Raw genomic sequence first — 24,226 nt, forward strand, 5'->3', positions numbered from 1 at the left:
TGTGAGTTCAAGGCCATCCTGGTCTACAAGAGCTAGTTCCAGGACAGGCTCCAAAGCCACAGAGAAACCCTGTCTCGAAAAACCAAAAAAATTCGAGGCCAGCCTGGTCTACAAGAGCTAGTTCCAGGACAGGCTCCAAAAAAGCTGCAGAGAAACCCTGTCTCGAAAAACCGAAAAAAGAAAAAAGAAAAAAAAAAACAACAACAACAAAAAAAAAAACCCAAAAAAAAGCCTTTGCTATGAGAAAAAGCATTTGCAAATGGCGTATCTGATAATACACTTCTATGAAGAATGTATTTTAAATGTTCTTATAAATTTAATCATGAAAAGAAAAAACATAAAAAGACTTTTTTTGCCCAACATTAGCCATCAATTCTCCTCCCCTCTGACGCTAAGTAGATATCCAACAGTTTAATTAAACTCCATACTGTGGGCTTGGAGTTAGCGTCAGATCCATGACTTGAGTTTGTGTTCTAGAAGCTTGCCCCTGTTTTGATCTCCAATAACATACTTCTCACCAAATGTCTATATATTTGTCCTTCTGCAGTCACTCCTAAGAGTCTATAATTTGCTAGAACAGCTCCCATGACTTCAGAAGCCACTTTCTTTATGCTTTACTAGTTATTAGAAAGGAAGCATAAACAGGCAGATGAAGAATTCTTACATCCAGATCTGAAAGACTCCGAATGCTAGACAACTGTCCATCCATGTCCAGATGCTCCGTTTCCCAAGGCTTGGGTGTATTCAGAACAATTTAAAACCTCCTTGTATAGATTCATCGATGGGAGAGGGGGTTGTCGCGATTTGTTTCATAACAGAGGTTTTATTTCATTGGTGTGTTTGATCAAAACTTTGAGAACGTAATCTACAAGCAGTCATACAAAGTCCCTTCCCAGAGGTCTGTAGTGAAGATGAAGTGCTCACTTTCAAAGCGGGCATCGGTCTCTTTAGTAAGTAAATCTTATCTTAAAGCCTACAGTGATGCAGAGACATCCTAGCCTCTAGTCACCTCATGAGGATGTGAAAGACACTTGAGGCCAGCTTGGGCTGCATGAAACTGGGTCTCAAACAAACAGTGTAAAAGGTGTAAAAGTGTCTAATAAACACCTGAAGACACCTTCCATATCTTTAGTTATCAGAGTCCAATTGAAACTACACAATGCCAGTTCTTGCCTGCTAGAATTGTTGTAATTTTCAAAATGGATAACAAGTGTTGGAAATGACACATAGGAAGTGAGACTGTCATTCATTGCTTATGGGAGTGTACCACAGACAGTGCCCATGGACACTACCTTAATAGTTCCTCAAATTCCGGAATAGTTAACAGAGGAGCCAGCAATTCCCCTGTTTATGATGTTATATAAATGAAAATTTATGTCCACAGGAAAGGAAGTACACACTTGTTTATTAATACATGATTCCCACTATTCAAATGTTATGGAGAACACAAATGCTTATTCATTGATTAATATAAAGCAGATGCTACATATCAATGTTAGCGAATATTACTAATCAATTAATAAAACGATTAAGCATTGACTCTGTCTACAAAGTGGATGGACTTTCTGAAAATATCTGCCAAGTGGCAGTCGCTAATCCCCAGAGTCTTCACAAGGTGCAATTCCAGAAAAAGGACAATCGCAAATGTCTGGAAGAGGCGAACCTAGAGACAGAAATTAGATTAGTAACTTCCTGTGGCTGGGGTAGAGAGGACGTGGGAAGTGATTGCTAATGAGTAAAAGATTGCTGCTTGGAGTCCTGACTGTTCTAATCTTAGATTGTGCTGAGGGTTGCACAAACTCTGAATTCATTGAATTGTACACTTGGAGGGACTTTTTTGGTCTGTGAATTACTTCTCAATGAAAATTATTTTTTAAAAAAATCAACACATGGCCCCACCTAAAGGTGGGCCATCCGGACCATGGCTCCAGCAGGACTCTCTTTGGCATGCTACTGCTCTGGGGGAGCTTTAGCCTGAAGCTGAACCCCTGTGTAAAGAAGGAAGACCCTCCTGGATGGATTAATGTTCATAAATTCTCTTCCCAAAGAACAAACCAGCTTAGACACCCTGAAATCATCAATGAATTTATTTAAAGTAAGCAATCACCCTAACTCCATAGAAACTTAATTTCCAGTCAAATGAATGTTTAAGGCACCTAGGACATTCAGTTCCTGTGTAACAGTCCCTCGTTTTTAATCTTTCATATAGAATTAAGAAAATAAAATATTCTCTGTGTGTGTTAAGTTTGTTATTTAATGTTTTTAGAAACATATACAATAAAGCCTATGTACTAAGTTTTCTAATTATATTCATCTTTTAAGCTTGTCATAACAAGCTGTCATAAGTTATACATTTGAAACTATTGTTTAATTCATTGCAGTGCTGGAAGTACTAGAAGTGCTGCACTGGCGGTCAGACTAACCGCAAGGTTCGATCTTTCCCACAAGTTGACAGACTTGGCACCAGTCTCTTCTACCTCTGGTAGCCTCCAATGTCTCCCATTTTGTACTGTGACAGGTAGTCTGTCTCTCTTTTCATGTCTGTCGCTGTGTATTTGTCTTTATACCCATTAAGTTTCAAATCTGGGACAAAAGGCTGAGGTGCCTATTTAACATATCAAAGCTGGACCTGGCCTCTAGGTTCTTTCAGCATCCCTCAGTTCCTAGTTGTCACAGGGTATGGCTGGCGTACCCCACCATCTACCCTGAACTCTCCAGCCCAGGAACCAGACTGCCCTTCTCCCAGAGGCTATTCCCTATATGATCCAGACATTTTGGTTACCCACTGCTTTTGGATATTCGGTCACACTGAGTGCTGATTCTCCTCTCTCTCCTCTCTCTCTTCCCCTCTCCCTCACCCACATGGCCCAGCTTAGTCTGATAATGTTTACTTTGGACCCCTAAATATGCCTGCCTCTGATTATGCTCTCCTACATATTTATAATACAGTTCTCCTCCATTGTACCTAGAAGCAGTCATGTATAGGCAGATGTTTCGGTCTTTCCAGCCTGTTCCCAAATAACCACGTGGAGACTTCTTATTAATTATAAAAGCAGGGTCAATAGCTTAGGCTTGCTTCTAACTGGCTCTTATAACTTAAACTAACCCATTTTGATTAATTTATGTCCTGTTGCATGGTTCACGGCTTGTTACCTCTCTTTCTACATGTCCTGCTTCCTCTGTATCTCATGGTGTTCCTTGTGACTCTTCCCTTCTTCCCAGCATCTTCTCTGCCCCAAATACCCTGCCTAGCAATTGGCCATTCATCTTGTTATCAAACCAATCTGAGTGACAAATCTTTATACTGTACAAAAAGATTATTCCTCAACAGTCATGTCCTTTTCTTTTGTTCATTCAATGCCCAAGTTGTCCTTTTTTATATATATAAAATAAGCATATTAGAGTAGGCCTCACTACTGACTTTATCTTAACTTGATCACCTGTGAAAACCAGATTTCCAAGTAATGTCATATTCGCAGATACAAGAAGTAAGGAACATAATATCATTTGGGAGGAAACAGTTTGAACCTTAACAGTATTATCTGCGCTGGGATTTATAATGTTGTGGTTATTCTTCTGACCTGGCTAAATTTAAATTTTTCATTAAAGGTGTCCATTAGAGTGCTAGGGATATAGCTCAGATGGTAGAATGCTTGATTGCCATGCACGAAGTCCTGGGTTTTCATAAATTTGGCATGGTGGTGCATCCTGTAATTGCAGCACACAGGAGGTAGAGGTGGGAGGATTATAAATTCAGAGTCATCTTTGACCATATAGAGAATTTGAGGCCAGCTTTAACTACATGACCCTCTGGCAGGAAGGAGAAGGAGGAGGACAAGAAGGAGGAAGAAGGACAGCGAGAGGGACAGAGGACAGGTTTTAGTGTTCTAGGATGTAGTAAATAAAATAAGAATGATTTTTTTTTAACTTGGGCATATTATCAGCACCTAGTTTTGTGTTACCTGCTTGCAGAATGTTCTTTGTAAGGATTGTCACCATTATGTGTATCCTCAAATCTTACATAATGTTGTTTTTCAGAGTGAGCTGAAAGAACACACAATCAAACAAATTTCCTGTAATCACAAAATTACATATATATATAATTTATATTATATACACACTAAATTACATATACTAAAATTCAATGCCGATCATGATCTTGCAGAATCAGTGACAGGAGATCCAGCTGTCCATTTGTGTTAGAGGGAACTTGAGTGCAGAATATTAGAAAGGGTTCGTTCAAAATGGCATTCTATTTTCGTGTAGTCTCCAAACAGTGACTGAGTGATTTAAGTCATCTTACAAACACTGGTAAGCCCTACTACAGTGTCTTAGCTAGGCGCAATCTTTATTTAGGGAGTGATGACTTCTGTAAAGTACATGTTGCACACAGTCATAGCAAACAGGTCAGGTCAGAGAAGAACTTGCCGAAGTCAGTTCTCTCCTTCTATCGTGTACATCCGAGAGGATGAATTAAGGTCATCAAGTTTACGAGTGGTGGCTCTTCCCACTGAATCATCTCACCGCTGCAGTGTAGATTCTGCTCAGCCCCTGTTCTGAGATTGCTTCAGGCACGGATGTCGAACCCGTGGGTAAGGAGGTCACTTGTACTAAAAATGAAAAGTGTGATTTTTGTTCTGTATCAGCTGTTAATTTGGCACATCCACAAAAATGAACACATCGTTAAAAATCAGAAATTAAAGAAAATAGGTTAGGCCTGTTAAGAAATTTAACAATATTCTGTTCAGTTAGTCATAGCAGCAAACATATTCTAAATTCATATATACATATTTATGTACAGGTGTGTCTACAAAACTTGACTGTTTTGGCTGTTTTCCCAATTTCTCCGTCTATTCCACAGTACAAAATTTTAAAGCAGGAATATTTTCAACATTTTGTGACTTCCTCCTCCATTGCCACTCTGACCCTCTTGCATCAGGCCTCTGGCTTCTGCTCTTTGCACCCCTCTCTGGCCTTCCTGCATTCCATGGGTAACTCTAAATTCATGTGATTCCTGTGCATAACTGCTATCCTGAAGAATTTTTTTCAGAGCTTTCTTCCTTTGTCAACCAAGTCATTTTGTTTGGGTTCTACTGGTCTTACTGTTTTCCTTCTTACCCCAGTCTTAGGAACTTCTCATACACCCATCCCCACTCCTTTAGTATTCTTATCCAGAACTTATTCAATAGCATCTTCCTGTTGTTCACTCCCCAATCCCAACCTCTAGTTCAGACTTCTCTGCTCTTGTACCTAACTATGCCCAAAATTTCAACATCTGGAATGTTCTATTGGTATCTCAAAGCTAACATTCCCATCACTGAAATATATTTGTTTTAGTTTTTGAGACAGGGTTTCTCTATGTAGTCCTGTCTGTTCTGGAACTCACTCTGCAGAGCAGGCTGGCTAGGAACTCAGACTCAAAGACATCTACCTGCCTCTGCTTCCCGAGTGCTGGGATTAAAGGTGTGCACAACCACCACCCGGCTGGTGACACTGAAAACTCGAACAGCTATCTCAGTATCCCCCTTTGCCTATCAGGCTTTCAAAACAATGGTTTGAGAGAAGTGGAATTTCCATGAGAATGTCATTCAGGAAGAAGGGGAAAGTGGCCATAGCCAGAGAAGTACCTCTCCTCCCAGGAAGAGATTTCACAAGTTCAGACAATTTTCCAGACTGCCTTCTAGAGGGACTGGAGCTGAGACAATGATGGGCAGGACCACCCCTTGGCAAGGATTGCTTGCTTATGGTGACTTCTTTGCCCTCTATTTAAACCAAATTTCAGGTCATAATCCCCCAGTGAAGCCTGACAGTTCTGGTAAACAGTGGGGAAGGGCTTCCAACCTCTTCTCTGTAGTCTTTCACATGGTAATCCCTCAGTGCTCTCTCCAGGCCCTACTTCTCCCTTACACACACTCTGACCCTAACCTCCTTAACAAGACTGTCTTCTACCACTCCCTTTCATGTAGTCTGTGCTCAGTGGCCCTTTCCCAGGGATGTTCTGCTTTGGGCCAGTTCTCCACATTCAAAAATCTCCTGGCTGGTGCATGCCGGTGTCATGTTTTCCTTACCTCTGAATCTTGGTCACATGGCATCTGTGCATCTAACCTGTAAGGCCTTTGTTTTCCATGCATAAATAATGAAGCATTTCTTCTAATCTCTAACTTTCGCTTTTCTTGGCTGCTTTATTTTTCTGTGTCTCTCATCCCCATGCAGCATGCCATCTATTGTATTTTCTTATATACCGGGTTTGCACCTCTAGAAGACAGGGATATGTAACAGTCTTCTTCATTGCTCTATTCCCAGTGACTGCCATTTACTGGGATCTAATTTTTTTTTTCTTAGATAAAGTCTTGAGTGACTGAATAAATTCTTTATCTTTTCTGATTTATGGAAAGATCTACAAAGAATTTCAAAATTTTATGAAAGCTATGGAAAAATTCTTCATGTGGGAATGCTATAATGCTATGCATATTTTATACTTGCCCAGAAGCTTCTCATTCTGGTGGTGTAAGACTTTATTGCCCGAGTCACACAGTGGTCATCTTGAGATCATCACCCACCAACATGGGGCCTGTGAACTGCAGACATTGCCTAAGAAGGAAGTGGGTGTCATCATTGGTTCCTCACCTGATTTCATAGGCCCCTCCTTCCAGCCATTTGTATGCAGTTTTGTCCTAACTGCAGGCAGCCTCCAGCAACTATGGGAGGTGCTAGTGTGCTTGTGCTGGGAAGACTAAGGGCAGGGTGCTGGGCTATTCTATGAAGCTGTGGAGAAGCTATCATTCAGATTGGTTGAAGACTTTCCGGTGCAGCTGTTTTGGGGTGTCCCTCATGCTCCAGATACCCTGGTTTGTTATGGGAACCTTAGGAGAAAGGGCAGATGGAGCTCCCATTTCCCCTGGGAAGACATTTTAACAACTGGCCAAAAGAAAACTGTGTCTTTGTTGTCTACACCTTACCAAGGGAGTTAAAATCTGTTTATTCCTTTTGCTTTGGGAACATTCATTTTGCCAGTATAGTTTTAGAAAGCTGAACATTTTTTTGACAACCCTTTATCTCTTTCTACCCATAGCCCTCAAATTTGATCATTTTCCTTATCTCTTTCCCCTCCCCAAGGTGGCTCTAGTCATTTCACAAAGCTTGAAGAGGGAATAACTTCAAAATCCTTCTTGGCAGAAAGTGTACGAAAAGAGCCAAGAGGGAGACCATTTGGATTCTTGCCTCTCCCTTTTGGAGTTCTGTATTAGGCCCTTAAGGAGGCATCTTAGGGAGTCCAATGAAGACAGGCATGTGTTTCTTGGTAGTTCTGAGATAGCAGAATTTCTGCCCTCAGCACTTCCTGAGGAAAATGGGCTATGTGAATTAAGGATTTATAGGTGATTGTTTCCACTAGCCGGAGTTTAAAGATCTGAACTTCCATGCTGGGATCCTGGCTTGATTAAAGGCTACAGAGATGCTGATAGAGTAAACAGTCTTTGCTATCAGTGGACTCATATTTCCTGGGAGAGATAAACCAAGTAGGAAGGGGCAGTCGGCACCGGCACTGGCTGATTCAGCACTCATCTGTCTCCTGTGCTGGCACCTTCTATTTGAAATGGTATCTAACTGGCAAAGGCCATGTGGAGGGACAGATTGCAGGAGGACTTGAAGCTAAGTGGAATTTAATTTCTCCGTGGAAATCCTTGATCACTTACCTCACATGACTTTATAAAACAAACTTCCTATACCTCTACTCTCCGAGTCCTCATCGGTGCCATTGACCTGGAAAGTCAGTAACACCCAAAGAGAACCATGCATGGTGTTCAGAGTTTTCTTTGAGTTGCTCTAGTAGAAGGAATTTTCAGTCCCATGTGTGTTTCAGAAAATATCAGCACCAAACTCAGTCTATCAATATCTGGCCATGCATATTTCACTTTTTCCACCACGGTGGGACTGATAGTATTAATTAACACAATAATTGTGTGTCTGTATGTTTTGATTGTATGTTAGTTAGTTTGTTTGGGGCAGGGTCTCTTATAGCCCAGGCTGGCCTGGAACTCAATACGTAGCCAAGTATGGCCCTGAACTGCTTTCTTCAGCCTCTACCACCCTAGTGTTAGGATTACAGGCATGCACCACTGTGCAAGCTTTATATGGTCTAGGAGTTGAACCCAGGGCATTGTGCATGTTAGACAAGCATCCTAGCAACTAAGCTGGAGAGCCAGCCCATGGTGACATATTTTTTTTATGCTTATCTTGAATACTGAAAATAAGCCTCAGTCTTTGTCTGACAATCCAGATGGACAATGAATTGCCTTGCTCAACTCAGAGCTTGCTCCTGGAAGTGTTGTCTAAGTTCTTTTTGGAAGGTAGACTTGGAGTTCTGCTGCACACACCTCTTGACTCACCATCTACATTTAATAGATTCATTGCTCTGCACCTTAGCATTCTTTTCAGAGGAGGTGGCTGGAGGGCCTAGACCTCAAAGAGGTGTGGGTTTTCGAGTCACAGGGATACTCTGGGACACTAGTAGCACCTGGGTCTGTATTTCCTGCTGTGCGGTTCGGTGTGGATGCAGTGTGTTCTCACGGGGCTGCAGCTGCCAGTCAGATCAGGCCCAGAATGCATCTCATGCACACGGTGGATAATTCATGGGTGATTGTTTTTTAAAACAGATTTTCAGTTAGTTACCTGGCTTTCTGCCAGCCACAGATTTGCGTTTGTGGTTTATCTATTTTTACATTAGCTGTCTTCTGAATCCCCAAAGGAATGTAAGTTATGATCTATCTAGTTTACTGCTTTTATTTATCTTATTTGTTTATTTCAAAATTGATAGGTTAGCTTGGCTTTATATGGTTGTTTTAGAGGAGCCAAAAGATTTGCTTAGTTGAATCTCATTTTCTCATAAACTTTGAGTATGTGCATGCATGAACGTGATGAGGGTTCTCATTGACCTGGAACTTGAAGATGTGCTAGGCTGCCTGGTCAAGGAGCCCTTCTCTGCTACTTTGGTCCTGTAGTCACTAGATGACAAACTCCAAAGCATCCCACCTGTATCTGGCTTTAAAAAAAAAAGATTCTGGGAAAAAATATGCTTAAAAACCAGCCATTCATTTAGCCATCACTTTACTCCCTCGACTATGGGTTTAGAGCCAAAGATGTGGACTAAAGACAGTCATATAAGGCTGCTATCTCACTCTGTAGATGCTGTTACTATCTCTACCAGAAGTAAAAGCAGAAATTTCAAAATTTCAAAAGCCACTGGAAAGGCCACAGTTTAACTTTGTGGCTTGAATGTCACTTATCTGACTCTTCAAGCCCGTGCTTTCCCGTTTTACAGTGGGAAAACCTCAGCGTGTCATTAACAGCAACTTTAAGCAATTAGAAGCTAGATGTAGTGGCACATGGCCTTAAATCCAGCACTCAGGAGGCAGAGCCAGATGATCTCTGTAAGTTTTAGGCCAGTCTCATCTATATACTAAGTTCCAGGATAACCGGGACAATCTAGTGAATCCCTGTCTCAAATAAAATAAAACCCTAGCATTTGGGAGGCAGAAGCAGGTGGGTCTCTAAATTTGAGCCCAGCCTGATTGACAGAGAGAAAGTTCCAGGACCGTCAGGGCTACACAGAGAAACCCTGTTTTAAAAAGACAACATAAAACAATAAATAAAATCAACAATTATTAATTATGACATTTTTGCCTTGTACACTGGACACGGAGAGATAATGCAGCTTTTCCAACTTCCACAAAAGCCACTCCTGTAAGCTTCGCTGAGTAAAGACAGCATGATGCCAGGATTCTGGTTTAAAACAGTGACAAGCAAACAAAGAGGTCAGAGGGATTGACAAACTGAGATGTTTGTGAGGTGTCTTGAGTAGAGTCTTTTAGATTTGCAGGAGGCTGGTAATTCATGAAGAGCTGCTGCCCTGGTCAGATGAAGGCAAGGGACAGGGAAAAGAGGAGATCAGAAGGAGGAAAGGAGAGCCTGGGTTAGAAAGCTTCTTTCAGACTTCACACAGCCACAGATGGTATAATGTACAGGACAAATGGATTGCCTTACTGGGATATTCAGTGTCCACTCCATAGTCAAACGAAGACAGTACTTAAAACAATTGGGAAACAGAGACTTTGTTAAATTCTGGTGGGCCGAATATGCCATCTGTGGTTCGTGCCTGCTTTCTCTGCCTAATAAAGACTTGGATTGCTCTGTTTTGTTTTTGTTTTCAAAATAATAATCTTTTATCTGGTTGTTTTCTCATGTTGTTGAATTCTTATTTTTGAAATTAGATTTGCGTTTATCTGAGAGAGACGTTGTCTTGAAACCACTTTTTTTTATCTTGCTGGTTTCTTAAATTTCCACAGCCTATGATGTCACTGAGATAACAAAGGCAGCAGTGTTTGATTGCATGTTGTTGACCTTGGTCATCTTCGGACATCCTGTAGAAGCCTATGCTTTATACTGAAAGTCAAGGAAGGGAAAACAGGACATTTAGTAGATGAGTCCTTGTCTACAGTTTAGTGACCATTTTTTTCTCTTCACAATCACCATGGTTACCAACAAATGTATAGAAGCAGAGATCTTCCCACTTCCCAAATATTTCTCCTTCCCAGGCTTTTCCTTCATCTCTCTGGCTTCCATTGCCTCCCACTTAGGTTTGAGTAGTCTGTTCCCAGACCGTCTTGAACTCATTATGTAGTCAGGATGACCTTTGAAGTTCTGATCCTCCTTATTCTACATCATAAGTGAAGGGAATTATAGTCAAGAACAATCATGCCCAGTTTATGTGGTGCTAGGGAGCATACCCTAGTGTGCCAGGCTAGCAGTGTGCCAGCTAGCTACACCCTGAACTCCAGCCCCATTGGATTTGAATTCATTGGTCCTGCTCTCTTCTTCTGTTTTTTCATTTGAAATTCTCATTTTTTTCTGTTAATACATTTTACTTAAGAAGTTTTCTTATGATTACATTCATTGAAAATTATGATGACTAGTTCAGATGATAATTTAGATTTATTTTTATGTTTTTCCAGCCTATACTTTTGAAAGATATTTCTAAATTGCTTAACAACAACACAACAATTAATTCTAGGATATTTAAAGTACAAAACAATATGAATGATCTTTAATTCTATATAAGCATTATTCAGCTATAAATATCATAGCCAAGTATGAGGGTATGTTCATTGTGGCAATGCTCTGGGAGTGGGGGCTATGCTTTGGCATTTTCAATATGAGAGACTACTTGGATTTTTGCAGAAATTCTGAAATCCTGGGCCCTTCCCACTAAATACCAGTATTGCCAACTGAGTCATTGGCAACCAAGGGCACATACATACATTTTCAAATGAAGTGTTAAGGCTTATTATGCTGTAGCACTTATTCATTATTCTAAATCTGAGATGGTTTCTAAAAAAGGATACCGTCATTTAGGCAGTTGCTTCTTTTTACTTCACTTGGGTTTCTTATGGTTATAACAAATTAGTTAGGGAGATAAACAAACATGTTGGTGTTGCAGACTAAGTGCCAGTTAGCTGTAACAAGAACTGGTGCATGAAACTGGGTGTAGTAGCACAGCCTTTAATCCTAACAACCAGGAGGCAGAGGCCATCCTGTTGACATCCCAAGTCATTCAAGGCTATAACATGGCACTGTATCAAAAGGAAGGAAGAAAGGGAAGAAGGAAGGAAGGAAGGAAGGAAGGAAGGAAGGAAGGAAGGAAGGAAGGAAGGAAAATTGATACATATTGGGGTGCCAACGTATTATGGTAGTCTATTGGTGCAAGGTCCTAGGTTCAGTCCCAAGGACCATCAGAAAATTAGTAAATAAAAAAACAAAAACAAAAACCACTCTAAGTGACACAAAGAAGCTAGAGAGATGGCTCACCAATTAAGAGCTTCTACTCTCCCAAGGGTACTAGAGTTCAGACTCCAGCATCCATACCTGTCCCTCTATATCAAAGGGATCTGATGCCCTGTTCTGGCCTCAATAGACATCTGCACACATATATATATAACACACATGCACATATATACAAACAAACATACACATAAATAATAAATATTATTCAAAATTTGTTTGAATAGTATTTAGTATTTGAATAGTTTATTTAGTGGGTTATAAAGGGGAAGTGAAGGGAATATATATATATATATAAACAGCAACATATTTATGTCAGAATGACTGTGACAGATGTTTTTGCAGAATGAAAAGTATTTTTAAGACTATGAAAGGCAGTGTGAGAGAGAAATTTAATAATTTGTATTTGTCCTCACACCTTTATAACTTTCAGGCACACACCTTAATAACTTGCATTTGTATATCTTAAAGTATCCGTTATCTAGAACATGTTAAGCAGTTAGATGGATAAAATTTTACTTGAGTTATTGATTAAAAATGACAGAGAACTTACTCGGTTGTCTACCTAGAGCCCCTCCTCAGAGTTCTCCATGGTCATTGAGGGTCGTATTTGCCTTTTGTTGTTAGAAGCAGGTCCTCCATGAGTCCAAAAGATCCTGTGTGTTTGAAAATCTTTAGGAAGACAAGCCTACCTTGACCTGAGCAGCTAGGCTTTCTATTCAAGTGATTATATCCTCTGTCTGGAGATCTTCAGTTTAGATGAAAGGCATTTTTGCCCAGCGGTTAGCACTTACACTTAATGAAGCAAGTTGTGGAAGGACATTGCTTTGTGCCCACCTGTCTTCTTTCTTCTTTTGAGGAAACAGTGCTGCTGCTAAAAGCCAACCTGTCTCTCTGTTATGAAAAACCTTTTAATAATTAAACATTGAAATGCCATATTCCCCAGATTTCTGAGCAGTTGAGGACTGTTTATCAGGTATAGATAAGTTATAACTACAGCATAGGATCTGCCTGGAGAGCTGGGTCCAAATTTAACTGTACTGGCTCTCAACAAGTAAGATTTATACTTATGAAAAGCAAAGAAGAAAAAAACTGTCTGCAATAGAAGCTTAATGTTAGAACTGACAATAGTGAAGACCAGCTCAGCATACCCTAAAGAAGGGGTGGACTACATATACAACATACATGCACATACCAATCCAAAACATGAGACCTGGTGCTCTCCCAGCCTGGAATGAGATACAATGAACAGACAATTATAACCTTTAACTGTAAATATATGTACGTTCGGTTGAATGCAAGTTTTATATACATACACACACGAGTTAAAACTAATTTATATTTATCCATAGTTAATTCAAGTTATATGTACACACACACACACACACACACACACACACACACATTAAACGAAAGTTGGGCAAAGTGGGTGCTTTTAGTGGACCCTACCAAAAGCATGCCACTGCACAAAACACACATGAAACAAAGTCAGCAAGAGAAATTTACAAAAAAAAAAAAACATAAATAAACCATGAGACTAGGCAAGGAATACCTCGGTGAAGATGGCGGAACTTGGTCACCTGACCTGCCCTTAGTCAAAATGGTGGGGAGGTCACCTGACGTTAGTCAAAGTGGCAGCAGTCATGTGTTATATGGAGAAATCATGTTTTTGAGCTGCAGTAGGAATTTTTAAAAGGTATCAATAACAAGAGAGACATAGAGGCCATGTAGAACATACATTTAAAACAGAATTACACCCCAGTGGTCACACCATTCACACATGAAGTGAAAAGGAGAATTACTCAGCACTATGAGCCGCCATGCCTCCCAGCCTCAGCACCACCAAATGTGGCCCAGAGCAAGGGCTGGAACTGGAAACAGCTGCCTCGCAGATCTGACTAATCTTGCCAGTTTCTGTGGGGCCAGCAGTAGTTATGGCAGGGATAGAATAGAAGGAATAGAGGCGAGGAGGAATACAAGCTAGAAAAATAACATTCAGAGGAGGGTGGCAAAGGGGCTGCCCAGCAAAAGGAAAAGCAGATAGGCATGAGATGCTAGCAGGACACTAGCAGTCCTGTTTGGTGGTAGAAATTAGAAAGTTCCCACTTTGGATTGTTATTTAAGGGGTATATAGGTCATTTGTTAGTGCAAAGGTGGGTAAGGTTAGGATTCTGTCAAAAATGAGAGAAAGGCGAAAACCCAAAGGCAAGTAAGCAGGATGTCTCTGCAATAGTGCATGGTTTGAAGGACCACCCAAAATTGCCTGAAAGAATAAGAACTCTAAACTGCGGCAATAGGACTACTTCCGAGGGTCTGAACAGTGGTGGCACCAAATCTCAGTTTTTAGCCATAGGGACCAACCAGAGATGAACATGAGTTAAAGTTGACTTGGAAAAGAGAACCTTATAATTGTAGTGATAGAACAGGCATACAGTGTTGGAAATTGGTCTAAGTCCAGGGTCCCAAAGTATCCTTAGTAGGTCCACTCATGAGTAGGAGGGAATATGGAGAAAGCCTGGCAGAGTCATGTACCAATGTTATCATTTATAAACGCATGGAGGTGGGGGACTGGTTCCATGAGGGACAGTGGTCCCATGAGGGCCAGTGGCATGTCACTTGAGGCCTTGGTGGGTCCATTTGGAGGGTGGGAGACTGTGGTGGGTGAGAAACAGACAAACATATCATATATATAGAGAGAGTTTGGGTATAGAGTTTATTTAGTAAATTAGAGAGGGAAGGAAAGGGGAGAAGCTGAAAGGGAGAAAGGGGGAGAGAAGGAAGAGACAGAGAAGCTGGTTCTCCAGAAAGAAGGGCAGAGAGAGGGAGAGAGAGAGAGAAAGAGAGAGAGAGAGTGAGAGAGAGAGAGAGAGAGAGAGAGAGAGAGAGAGAAGAGGAGAGGGTCCACTTGCCTCAGCGGAAGGGGGTTGGTAGTAGGTGGGACTTGTCTCCTAAAGAGACAGGGTACCCAGGTGACAGACCAGGCCAGCAGATTATAACAATTTAGGTTAAAAAACTAAACAAAACATATCTCTATTCAACACAGGCCTCCTTAATGCACCTCTTTCTTTCCCACTGAAGTAACACTGTTCGTTTGATCCGGAAAGCATTAGCTGCCAGGGCAAGCAGTTCATGAGAGGCCAGTTTATTAACCCTTGCTGTGTTTAGACTAAAACCCCTCACGTCTATGAGATGAGTCAACGGGATGAGTCAATCTACATCTTTGCAGTGGCCACATTCTTAGGAAAATAACTTGTCAGAAGAAATGATTAAACAGGAATAGGTTTGACTTCAATGCTGCCCGGCTGGTGAATTATATTTTTAGAACAATCAGTTTAAATCCTACAGATTGAAATTGTGCTGCTCACTAACTGCCTAGGCGATTTGGCATGAAATCTAATTTGCTTTAACATGCATGGAGGTTAAGCAGAAGGGTGTTCCTTCCCGTTTGAGAGTTGCCATGTTGCCCAGAAAAGCAAAACTAAAGTCCTTCCTTTTCCTGCTTCTCTAAACAGATGTGCTGCCCTGGCCCAAATGCAGTCCTCTAATCTACCTGGCTGGGCTCATTTGTTCTTTTCTCTGATCCTTTCTCCACGTAGATGAGCACTTAGCCTGAATTAGGCACTTTCTTAATTGATGGCTTAATTAACACTCTGAAGAGTTGGCTTCACAGTTTAATGATTGAGGAAAATTGACATTTCCTGACTTTTACTGCATTTGTGGGGATACCTGTGGGTTTCTGGGGGATTCCTAGGTTTTTCTGTCTTAGGATGAGTTGGATAAAGACCGGTGGATATTAATAGCAAGAAAAACATTTGCTAAGAGGGCAGAAGTGAATGAAGCAAAGAGTAGCTTGAACAGCCCCTCTGTAAATAGAGTTAAAGCTTCCTGAGGCATGTTACATGACATAGACTTTCTCCTGAATGGTCTGTTTTATATAGTGCTATATACAACTTCGTGTGTCATGTGTTTCATTAGCATCTTCAACCTCCACCCAGTCTGTACATATTGTATTAAAATTAACCATAGGTTATCTTCATACAGTCTGTAGTACTTTTGCATCAGGGGTCGGATTTCCTTGGCTCTGGAAGGTAGGAGGGCCAAGAGGGTAGACCCCAGCTCAGTGGAGCCTGGTCCTTTCATATGCTAATTTTTATCATTTGCACAAGACTGACCCTAGACTCAGTCTCTACCCTATTCTCCTGCCTCCCAGGGATGGGGGTGGGGTGGGCAATGTCTGCAGTCAGGGCTGTTCATTTTTATTCTTTCATCTTTGCCTTCATAGACAAAAAATCTTGAGCCACATTGAATGTGTGCATTTGCCAAAGAAAGTTTTGGAAGTGGAGGTTCCTAATGTTTGGCCATTCGTCTGTTATAAGTTAACTGAAAAAGAACACACTGACCATCATAGAAATAGACTCCAGGCAGGGCAGTGGTGGTGCATGCCTGTAATCCCAGCACTTGGTAGGCAGAGGAAGATGGATCTAGCTCTTAGTTTGAGACCAGCATGATCTACAGGACAGTCAAAGATGTTATACAGAGAAACTCTGTCTCCAAACACCAAAAACTATTATTAAAAAGATTAATAATAATAATAATAATAATAATAATAATAATAATAATACAGTAGTAGTATGTTACTCCCGGTGAACCAATGCTTTGAACCTACTGAAAGAGCTGAGGTCTTTGTTACATTTTCTATGCAGAAAGCTGGTAAAATTTAACGAATGCTAAAAATTCATCAGTCATATCTTGATCAGTGGTTAAGAATGTTTCCTGATCTTCCAGAGGAGACAAGTTACATTCCCAGCATCTTTATCAGGTAACTTACAACCATCTTGCAGAAGACCTGATTTAGTTCCCATTACCCACATGGGACAGCTCCCAACCTCCTGTAATTCCAGTTCCAGGGGATCCAACACCTTCTGGCACCTGTGGACACCTGCACTCATGTGGCATCCATTCACACAAACACATATACATATACCTATAAATAAAAAGACATTAGTCAGCGGTCTGCTATGTCATGGAATTCATGGCCCAGCTGATTTTCCACTCCCGAGGATTCGTATCTAAAAGTGAACTGAAATGCTGAGTAAATAGCCCTGTCCATACCCTGTCCATGTATGGTAGTTCCTGGGCACTGGGCACTGGAATTGTTTCTAAGGCCACTCCTAGTCACTGGAGTCTTCCACATACTCACTCTTTTTGATTTTACTTATTTATCCTCTGACAATTGAAACAAAACAGCTGCTTAGTCCTCAAGAGATTCCTTCTTATTTTATCATTCTGCCTGCACAATGGATCCTGGTAGGACTGAGTATTTTACTATTATGGGACTATGGCATTTGTTTCTTGTTTTTTTTTTTTTAACCAAAATAGTTTTAATTTCATATTTTAGAATTTTATGTGTGCACGTGTGTGTGCTTGTGCACATGCTGTGGTGCACATGTAGGAGATGTAGGAGTCAGAGGCTAATTTCTGGGGCTGGTTCTTTCTGTCCTCTGCCTGGATCATTGAGATTGAACTCAGATCATCAGACATGGAGCCAGTGCCTTTACCCAAGGGGCCATTCACCCCTGGCCTCACAACTATGCTACTTATTGAGGTAATAGTCAATAATTACCATAATAGACTTCAGGAGAGTTCTGTGCTTCATCTAAAGACTTGTTTATTTACTATCAAACACATTTATCTGTAAAGGAAGCTACAGCAAGGAATATCAAGCAATAGGGAACATTTAACTTCTTCCTTACTGTGTTGGTTCCCTCTTTTCAATTTCCCACACTGATATGATATCAGATTTAGAGGTGACATTTTTCTTTTTTGAGACTGTGTCTCAATGTGCAACCATGGCTGACCTTAAACTCGTAGAGATATGTAGACGAAAATGGCCTTAAACTCATAGAGTTTTGCCTGCTTCTTCTACCACCAGAATCTATCCTTCCTTCCTCTCTCCCTTCCTCTCGCTCTTCCTTCCTCTCTCCCTTCCTCTCGCTCTTCCTTCCTCCCTCCCTCCTTTTAATTTTTGTTTGTGCTTAGCATACAAAGGAATGCATTTAAGTGTGTCACCTTGGTACATACGTTCTGTTACACTGATTCTCATCATGTCCTTTCCCCACTGCCTTCCCTTCTGCCCATTTCCCTTTCTAGCTGATTCCCTTTCTTGTCCCTGTTTCCTTACTGCATATATTCCCTTAACCTCCCTATTTCCCACCATCCTTAAGATCTTTCCCTACCTTAACCATGTTCTTTCTAGTCTCTTGCACAACCATATATAAAAAAACAAGCACATATACACATATAATTTGTGTGTAGGTGCATTTAAATTCACACATGTACATATGTTTGTATATACATATATGAATATATATTTATATTATATACCCACAAAGTATTAAGTCTAGGTTCTGTATATGACAGAAAAACTGCAAATTTCATTTTTCTGAATCTGGCATAATGATTTCAAGTTGTATCAATTTTCCTGAAAGTGTCATGATTCAGCTGTTCTTTATTTTTTGAATTTTATGAACTGTATTATAGAAGCACTTTCAAATAAATAAAAATATCATAAACCAAAATTAACTAGACCAAAAGTCTATACTACTCAGTGAATGTCTATACAGTTAGAATAGGCATATGGAATAAAAGTTATGGAGTTTTACATTAAATTTTATGTTTTTTTTTAATTTATTTTTCTGAGACAGGGTTTCTCTGTTGTAGCTTTGTCTTGTTTACTATAAGCTGTCCCAAAATTCACCATGTAGATCAGGCTGATCTCAAACCTGGAAGTCTCTGTTTCCCAAGTGCTGGTATTAAAGGCATGTGCCACCACTACCTTCCTTAAATTTTACACTTTCAACATCAAATATATTTTACATACTTATTTATCACCAATTTTTTTTTAATTGCAGAATTAGAACTAGAAAGACAATTAGGTTTATATTCCCTTTCATAACATGTCTATTACCTAGCTTGAAGTTTTTCCTCTTTCCATGCTGTCTAGCCTTTCTTGTTCTCTTATCTTCAGGTTATATTGCATCCTCAGGTATATTTATTTACATATATATGTATATATATATATATATACACACGCACAATTATTGACTAGATTCCACATGTAAGAGAGAACAAGTTTTTATTTATTTTTCTTTCTTTCTGAGATTGGAACATAGAAGGACTTAACATGTACAGTATTAAGAGAAGTCACAAAACCTCAGGGGAAAAAAACCCACATTTTATTTTTACGGTTGCATGAAAGAATGTGTTTCTGGCACATTCTTTATTCATTCATCAGCTAGTGGACAGCTAGGTTGGTCCATATCTGGACCATTGTGCAGGAATACGTGAATCTTGATGTCTGAGTGTCTCTGTGTGGTGTTAATATACAGTCCTTGCGGTTCATATCCTAGTAGGAGGTTGGCTGCACGGTGGTTTTGTGATGGGTTTATGAGGAACCTCTACTGATTTCCAGTGAGGCTACCAGTTTACAGCAGTGAATGGAGGCTCATCTTTCCCCACACCCTGCCAGGAATCACTGCCCTGTCTCCCACTAACAGTCAGCGGCAGTTTGTTCTTTTGATAATAGCCATTCTGACTGGGACGAGATAGAGTTTCAGAGAAGCTTTAGTTTGTATTTCCAGTTTCAAACGGCTATGGTTTTCTATCTTAATGGACCTGTGTGACCCTTTGGTTTATAAAAGTCCAACTGTCCTGCTTTGCCAAGTGGTGATCCTGCACACCACTCAGGCTAGAGTCTTTCCAGCACTGCCTATAACACAGTGGGCTATTGTATGTCTGGGTGCATAGAGCACACTTCAATTTTTAAAGGGCTGTAATTACCCATCCAAAGAACTTATGCTCCTTAATTGAACCTCTTTTTTTTTTTGTCATGCCTCAGTAGAATGAATTCTAAATGAATATAGAGCACCTACTCCCGAACCACGTCTCTACATATGTCCCACATGAGCTTATCATGGAGATTTCCCTGTCCTTAGAAAGCAGTAACTGTTCCATCCAGTTCTGTACTGAGCTGCTGCCAAGGGAATGTGCTAACCTGGGTGAGGGTGCTTTGTAATTCAAATGACATCATGCTTTGAAAACATGACATTATTTGTGACCTGAAGAATCACTAATTTCTTAGTGGCGTAAACTGATACAGTTACTAAATGAGACTAATTGGGGAGACTGTTTGATGGTAACAGGGGCTCATTTAAAATGTAGTCTGTGTGCTAGTTCTCAGGAATTGCCTTCATACTACAGAGAGTGATGCTTGCTGGGCAAATAGGAGCCAAAGGGAGAACCAGACATCTTCTGGGAAGAGAGGTCCTCTGAGTTTGAGTGGAACATGCAGTCCCTTACACCTGAGTCTTTTTTTTTTTTTTTTTTTTTTGGATTTTTTTTCCAACTACCTCTGCTTATCTTTCAACAAAGAGTCTGTTACAGGGCCTCAGTGTGGTAGCTCTACTTCAGGGTCAAGAAACAAACATACAAATACAACCTGCTCTGAGTGAAGGGCAAGAGTGGCTGAAATTCAAGAAATGTGAGGGCAGATGGACGTTATGGATGAGTGGGGAGGAGCTTATGGCTGCACTTGTTTGGAAATGGTTTTCATTCAAAGCCTTCATGACCAAACCACCCACTAGGGTCATAATTAAAAGAAAACAAAAAAGACCCCAAACAAACAAACACAGAAACCTGAATCTGGGGGCTGGAGAGGTAGCTCTGAAGTATGAACACTAGTTGCTCTTTCAGAGGACCTGGGTTTAGCTTCCAGCACCTACTTTGTGTCTCACAACTGTCTATAGCTTCAGTTCCAGGGGATTCTATGTCCTCTATTCTGGCCTCTACAGCCACCATGTATGTATATGGTACACATACAAACATACAGGCAAAACACTTTTGTTTGTTTGTTTGTTTGTTTTTTGTTTGTTTATTTATATGAGAAAAGGTCTCGCTATGTAACCCTGGCTGTCCTGGAGCTCTCTGTGTAGACAAGGCTGGCCTGAACTCCCAGAGATCAGTTTGCCCCGTCTCCAGAGGGCTGGGATTAAAGGCACGTGCCGCCACATTTGACTGCACGCAATCAATCTTAAAAAAGAAAAACAATACATGAAGCTGAATGAAAGTTCCCAGAAAAAAAAAAAAAGCCACTCCTGTGTTAAATATTCTATAAGGCTGATGACTGATAAGAACTTCAGTGATGGTGGGGAGCTGGATATTGTAGATTCAGAGCCAAATCCTCTTGGGGTAGCTCCCGCCTTCTAAATAGCCATTTATTGCCCACATCTGTGTATGAACTAACATCCTCAGACTCTCAGACAAAACCTGAGTTCAACAGCTTTATCTTTCACCAATCTAAAAGGGACTTATGTACTTTGGATATGTAGCTTTGGAGCCCTATCATCGACATTCTTCCCTTTGTTCTAACTCTGATATAGCAAATATGTTTTTAAGAGGGGTTTTTATTTATAGTTCTCATTGTTCTGTTCCTATTTAAAATCAAAACCAAAAATGAAATGAAACAGAAAACCCACTTCACAAAGCTGTTACCACAGTGGAACGTGGTATTTGTGTAACATGACTCTATGTTCTCAGTCCATTGTCACTTATATTCGGCACTAAAATAAACTGTCAGAAGATCTGTGCCTTTTGTGTCATTGAGTCCTATAAAACCCTTCTCACTGTCGCAAATAGATGGTGTCTACAGAGCTGTGTTGTATTTCTTAGTGCAGAATTTTAGGTTTGTTTGTTTACTTTATGTGTGTGAGTATTTTGCCTTCATGTGAGTTTGTTCAACATGAGTTTTTCTGATATCCATGGAGGTCAGAAGAGGACATTAGATTCCTTGAAACTGGAGGTATAGACAGTTGTAAGCTGTCAAGGATGTGCTGTGAACCTAACCCTGGTCTTCTGTAAGAGCAGTGATTGCTTTTCACTTTTAAGAGTGTCTCCTGACCCTGGGGACAGAGTTTCAGGAGCACAGATGGATCAAGTCAAACAGAGCCATGAGCATTATATGGAATTTGAAAGCAAGTGAAAAAATGAATACTTGGAGAGTTTTCCCAGAGGAATCTTCAGGAGGATAGCATTTATTTATTCAAATATTTGGACATGTCTTGAACATAGTTCCAACTAGAGTGAAATACATTCCCAACGGAGAGTGTCCAAGATCTTTTCTAGGAAGTCATACTATTTTCAGAAGTGAGAAATTCAAGATCTGATTTGTGAAACGGGGTTCTTGCTTCTGTTCTTGGTGGTTTATGGGCTCTAGATGGTCTTTGGGACTGCTAGGAACATCTCAGATTCATGGGATACACTTGCCTGCAATGGTGCTATGCCAAAGATCTTACCATTCATCTGGTGACCAGCTATACACTGAGGAGGATAAAGATACTGACTTCTGTGAGATGCTATCTTCAAACCCATCAGTCTTCTGAAAAAATAAATGTGATGTGAGACAAGAACATTGCTCTTGGCTAAATCTCAGCTACATGCTGGTATGTTCTAGTGGCCACCACACCAGAGGCAGATAACTTGGCATCATTTAGGTGTGAAGAACTCAGTGTTCTAAATTACCAGCAAAGGTGCTCCCTCATACATGGAAGGCTAATTCTTTTTCTCCATCGGATAGATTTTACTTCCTTTCCTGAACTCGTCTGTGATTAAAACACTCCTTTGGTCCATGAACATTAAACTGGCAGTTCTAATTAGATAGAATAATTTTTACTGTCTAGAGGTTAAAATAAATGACACCCAAGAAAAATGAATATTTGTCTTGCACAGTCTGTAATACTGAGTAAATAGTCACATTGTTCACCTTTTTGTTCCCCAAAGATTCCATTTCTTAGCTTGTCCATTTCATTCTTCAAAATGATCACTGTCCCCTACTGGAGCCCTCGTTATCCTCGGCAACTCTGTTATGTCAATTATGTAATAGTTTGGTCCTTTTTGGCTTTTGTTTCATTTTGACTCTTTTCTCTCTCTGCAAAGCAGCCTGCAGAGCAATGAGGTAGGGAACATGCCTGCTGGACCTGATTTTCCCCTCTAAAATAGCTTTGGCTACCAGTTAGTGATAAAAGCGACTTGGCTCACTGTCAAAACCCAAAGCCAGAGAAATGAATGTAGTTTCATGATAGAACAAAAGATGACTCCTGGACAGAAAATGGGACCTATGTTTGGTCTGAGCCTAAATGGACAGTAGCAAAATGCAGTGGAAATATCACTGCAGCAGTACCAGGTCACCAGAGGTTAGGTTTGTTGTATGGAACTCCTCATCCTGAAGCTGCTGTGGTCCCAGGCAAGCCTCTTAGGCCTTCTGGATGTCAGTCATAAAACAAGTTGTCTCCAAAGTCTCCCCAGCTCAAATACTATAAGCCATAAAGGTTTAATCCACACTCATGGTTTGTTGGGCACTGTCCCAGTAAAGGAGATACAGGATTAAATGGAGAATAAAGACGTTGTCAAGACTTGAGAGGCCAGGGAATGGAAGAGATCAGAAGGCAGGCAGTCCTGCAGAAAATGCTGAGTGCGAAGACAGGAAAGAAGAGTGTTAATTGAAGCCGGCCTCTCCCCGCTCCCCTCCCCACCGGTCTCCACAGCTTATCCACACTCAAGGCTTTGCAGATCATTGCTTCTGCTCTTGGTCCCACCATATAGGAATCTTAAAGTCTTCCTGTTGGTGCTATTCACTGTGCACTTACCATTCATCTGTTTGGTTTTTTTTTTTTTTTTTTTTTTTTTTTTTTTTTTTTTTTTTTTTTTTTGTCTCACTGAATGGATGGCGAGCACTTAGATGTGAGGTTCTTCTGTCTGTCCGTATCAAGAAAGTTGGGGGCACCTAGAATTAAATAAGTCTCCAAAGGTATTTCATGCCAATTGAATGGGTTTGAGGCCATTGAGAGGTAGAAGTGTTAATAATAGGCAGAATGATTGCTCATAACCTAGTGCAAATCAAAAGTTGTATGCTTTCCCTGGTAGTCGTTCAAATCATGGTAAATCAAGAAGCCAGTGAGGGGGTGTGCTCGAGCATCGTGGTTCTTCTACACATATTCTGTGTTATGCATTTTGCTCTATGAATTAAACTATATTTCTTTTCTGAATTTCTGATAAAACACCATGACCAAAAGCAAGTTAGGCACAAAGGTGTTTCTAGTCCTCGAGAGACGCAGTCCTACATGGCAGGGCAGACTTGAAATAGGCAGGGAAATGATGGCAAGAGGAACCAGAAGGTGGCTGTTCATATTTCACCTATACACAGGAAGCCAAAAAAGAAAACAGGAACTGAGGCTAGGCTATTAATTTTCAAAGTTAACCCCCAGTGACGTTCTTCTCCCTTCATGTTCTGCCTCTGGAAAGTTCTGCAAACTCCCCAAACATCGTGAACAACTCGCGG

At 40.6% G+C, this 24,226-nt stretch overlaps 1 protein-coding gene across 5 annotated transcripts in view; it reads left to right on the top strand.

Annotated features, from left to right (window-relative positions):
* Ctnna2 (catenin alpha 2) overlaps positions 1-24,226 on the top strand; it is a 994,060-nt gene that overhangs the window by 648,327 nt on the left and 321,507 nt on the right. The window contains exon 8 of one of the 5 annotated variants that reach the window (XM_038318873.1): positions 4,357-4,376. The exons of the other annotated variants lie outside the window; for them this stretch is intronic. Coding sequence (XP_038174801.1) covers positions 4,357-4,376 — 20 coding nt within the window. The remainder of the gene's footprint in view (positions 1-4,356; positions 4,377-24,226) is intronic. 5 annotated transcript variants of the gene reach the window in all.

Source organism: Arvicola amphibius, chromosome 2, assembly GCF_903992535.2.
Source record: "Arvicola amphibius chromosome 2, mArvAmp1.2, whole genome shotgun sequence".
Classification (NCBI taxonomy): domain Eukaryota; kingdom Metazoa; phylum Chordata; class Mammalia; order Rodentia; family Cricetidae; genus Arvicola; species Arvicola amphibius.